Genomic DNA, 3568 nt, shown 5'->3' on the forward strand with positions numbered 1-3568 from the left:
AAGGCAGGGGCTTCGGGGCTTAAGCTTCGTTGACTTCACCGTCAGTCCACTTCCGCCACTACGGGATAGCAGGACTGACCTCTGACCTGTCTCCAAAGGCTTTGGATGGTTTCTGAAATTCTATTTTGCTCTCTTTAAAGGGTATGGACATTATTCCTTTTTTAATTAAAAAAAAAATTTTTTTAACGCCTATAGCACCTGGTCTTCCTAGGTGGTCTCCCATCCAAATACTCACCAGGCCCGACTCTGCTTAGCTTCCAGGATCAGAAGGGATCAGGCACGTTCGGAGTGGCATGGTCATAGATGGGTGTGGATGTTATTCAAAAGACTTTAATATTAAGGGGGATTTTTAGAAACGAGCCAGCCTCTTGAGCCAGACATCCGGACCCCTCCCAAGGGGCTGTTTTAGATGCAGGCACCATAACTCCAGCCGATTATTTTTTGAAGGACATGGTTTCACGAGCACTAAGTCAAGAAGAGATATTTTTATCCTCTCTCACCAACTATGTCACTCCTTTCAAACACGAAATAACTTTGAAACAGAGATTGCTGTGGTCAGAATCAATATTTCTCCCCGGGCTGAGCCCACTTCAGAGGACGGGGCATCTCGGCCAGTTTTGCTCAGATCTGACAAACCTCCACATCGCAGGAGGGCAGCTCATGATTTTCCAGTCTCGGCCCTCCCCCGCCCCCACCCTGACGTTACAGGATCTGTATTCTGGTCCACAGTTTCTTGGGTGGAAAACTAGAAAAGTTTGACACGTTGTTGGCTATATTCTTACTTCTAGTTCCCGCCCCCCCACCACCACCCAGATTTCCTGGTTAAGAAATATACAGGCACAGGAAAGTTTAGGGCTATTTTTTTTTCAAAGGTTATTCTTAGTGTGGGCTTGGGGACAGGAAGGTGGGGATAGAGAGCATCTATCTGGTGAGAAGGGAAAGTGATTCTATTGTCCTCTGAAAATCCAGAGTCCATTGCATGCTCCTGAGAGTGGCCCTTAAATTAATGCACTTAAATTAATTGTTGCTATGCTATTAATTTATTGGTTGCTTCCTTTTTTCTTTGTAGATAAACAAGCAGAGATTCCTAGAGATCGTGAAAAGTCAAAAAAAAAAAAATAGCTCTGAAAGAGGAAAATGAGGGGTAAGAAAAGAGTTTCGCAAAGTTAAAACTTTCGTTGGGCCGCCTCTGCCTTGGGTTCCAAGAAAAGAATTCTTCATGTGAAATGCAGAGTCAACGTAAATATTTGGACTTATAATTTAGATGATACTCCACCTAGGTATCCTGATGTCGTCTTAGATTTACGAGTTCTTGGTAATCATCCCTGTCTTGGTACCATAATTGAACTGTGTTCCCCAAAAGATAAAGTCAGAGAAACATCACAAAATTTCAGCTTCTATGTTCCACCACCAGTTTAAAGCTGGGGGCAAAAACCTCGCCTTCCACAGATTACTGCTGTCACTCTTGGGCAGCCTGTGGCCCCACTTCTATTACAATACGTGGACAGCTGTATAACTTTAGACCATCAGCCCACGAATCCAGAGGACAGAGACAGTGACTGTCAATCCTCACATCCAAGATACTCCTTTGGGTGGTCCACAGAGCCCATGTACGGTAACCGATCAGTCAGTCCCCTCTCCGCTTCACGTTGCTACTCCTAACACAGTCTCACTCATGGGCTCATTAAACCACCAGATCGAAATGTTAGATCCAGCCATGTGAAAGAAAAAAAATCAGTCCAGTTGCAAACATTAAGCATTTGAAGGAGACCAAACACCCACTTACTCGACACAGCCGGGTCTCCACTCCCCATCCGTAGAGCGAGGCCCAGTGCACAGATCCCTTGGGACGATCCAGTAGCTCCCAGTGCCAGGAAAGTGCTTCAGCAGTATCAGGTATGCTGTATAAACTAGAGGGAGTTTGACAAGTCAGCCAGCACGGAGCGACCAGTCAGGTCAATGCAGAGTGCTCTAATGCACTTAAGAGCCCGAGAGCAAGACCGGGCTGAGTAATAATGGCCTAAATGCCACTGGAGATTTCCCAAGTCTAATTTCCAGACCCGAGAGTCATGGCGTTCCATCTCCATTGGGCTCATTAAGGCGCGGCGGAGACAGAATCTGACAGGAGCTCACCCTGGCCTTGGTCTAGATTTATGGAGAAGAGAAGTTGCCAAGAAGGTAAACGAGACCTCGGCGGGGCTTCCTCCAGGATGGTAAACGAGACCTCGGCGGGGCTTCCTCCAGGATGACGCGGTCTCGGGGCATCAAGGCGGTGAGATCTAAAGTGAGTATAGACCAGTGCTGTGCAGAGACCGGGGAGTGTGGAGGTTACAGCGAGGACTCTTCCCTTGCTAACCAGGGGATCTCGGTGCACTTCAAATTCTTAATTTCTTCAAACGTCAAGTGCAGCTAATAGTACCTATCCCCAAATATCCAAAAAATAGAATGTCTGCGAAATGGCAGTCTGGGGCCTGACCCAGAATGACTGCTATTTTTATATTGTGTTATAGCTGCTGATTTTTTCTGATACGGTGAAGTATCCACACGAGTGACCGGCCCTGAAAAGTAAAAGTCTGTTTATCTTTCAGACCCATAGCTTCAGCCTAGCCCTGAATGGGACATGCGCACCTCTGGTGTGCTTACATGGAATGCATGTCAAGGGTGGTCACTTTTCTATCAGCTTACTCAAATAACCAGCCTCTCTGGCCAGAACTTACGCTCTTTATCTCTCCCCCAGCATTCCGTAAAGGTTGCTGTAGGTGTCCCCTGCTGCCCCCTGTTATCCCACCAGCGCCATGTAGAAAAGCAAAGGACCCAGAAAAGTCAAAGCCATCTTGAAAAAGAAGACCAAAGCTTAAAGACACACGCTATGTGATTTCCAAGGTTATTATAAAGCTTCAGTAACCAAGAAAATGTGGTATTAGTGTAGGAATAGATAAACATAGGTTAATGGAAGAGAATGGAATCTAGAACTAAGCCCATATACATAACTGATTTTTCAACCAAGGCACCAGGGCAAGTCGATGGAAGAAAAGAAAGTTTTTCAATAAACGAAGAAAAACAATTAGATAAAAGTACAGAAAAAAACAAACCTTGACTTGTATCACATGCCACACAGAGAAGTTAATTTGAAATAGATTATTGATTTAAACACAGAAGCTAAGACTGTGAGGTTTCTAGGATAAAAACAGGAGAACAGGCAAAGATTTCTTATAAAAGGGCACAAAAACAAAGAAATTTTTGATAAACTGGATGGCATCAAAATCAAGATATCATTCTTATACATATATGTCACTGAAAAAATAAATAGAAGAACCACAGGCTAGAAGAAAATAATCACAATACATATATAATTTCTTTATATATTCTGACAAAAGACTCGTATACAGAATGTATAAAGAACTCCTATAAATCTACATGAAAAGACAAACAGCCCAATTAAAAATGGGCAAAAGACTTGAATAGACATTTCACAAAAGAAGACATACGAATGACCAATAAGCCTATGAAAAGAGATTCGCAGCATCATTGGTTATCAGGGAAATAAATGCTAGTTAAAACCATAATT

The 3568-nt window shown here is 43.6% G+C and overlaps 1 protein-coding gene and 1 pseudogene across 3 annotated transcripts in view; both read right to left on the reverse strand.

Moving 5' to 3' along the window:
- The window catches only part of SH3GL3 (SH3 domain containing GRB2 like 3, endophilin A3), a 134203-nt gene that overhangs the window by 60115 nt on the left and 70520 nt on the right, over positions 1–3568 (reverse strand). For 2 of the 3 annotated variants that reach the window (XM_023520969.1, XM_011376099.2), the window contains exon 2: positions 1787–1910. The exons of the other annotated variant lie outside the window; for it this stretch is intronic. In XM_023520969.1, coding sequence (XP_023376737.1) covers positions 1787–1910 — 124 coding nt within the window. The remainder of the gene's footprint in view (positions 1–1786; positions 1911–3568) is intronic. 3 annotated transcript variants of the gene reach the window in all.
- LOC111729869 lies at positions 187–305 on the reverse strand (annotated as a pseudogene).

This window comes from Pteropus vampyrus, unplaced genomic scaffold (assembly GCF_000151845.1).
Source record: "Pteropus vampyrus isolate Shadow unplaced genomic scaffold, Pvam_2.0 Scaffold286, whole genome shotgun sequence".
NCBI lineage: Eukaryota > Metazoa > Chordata > Mammalia > Chiroptera > Pteropodidae > Pteropus > Pteropus vampyrus.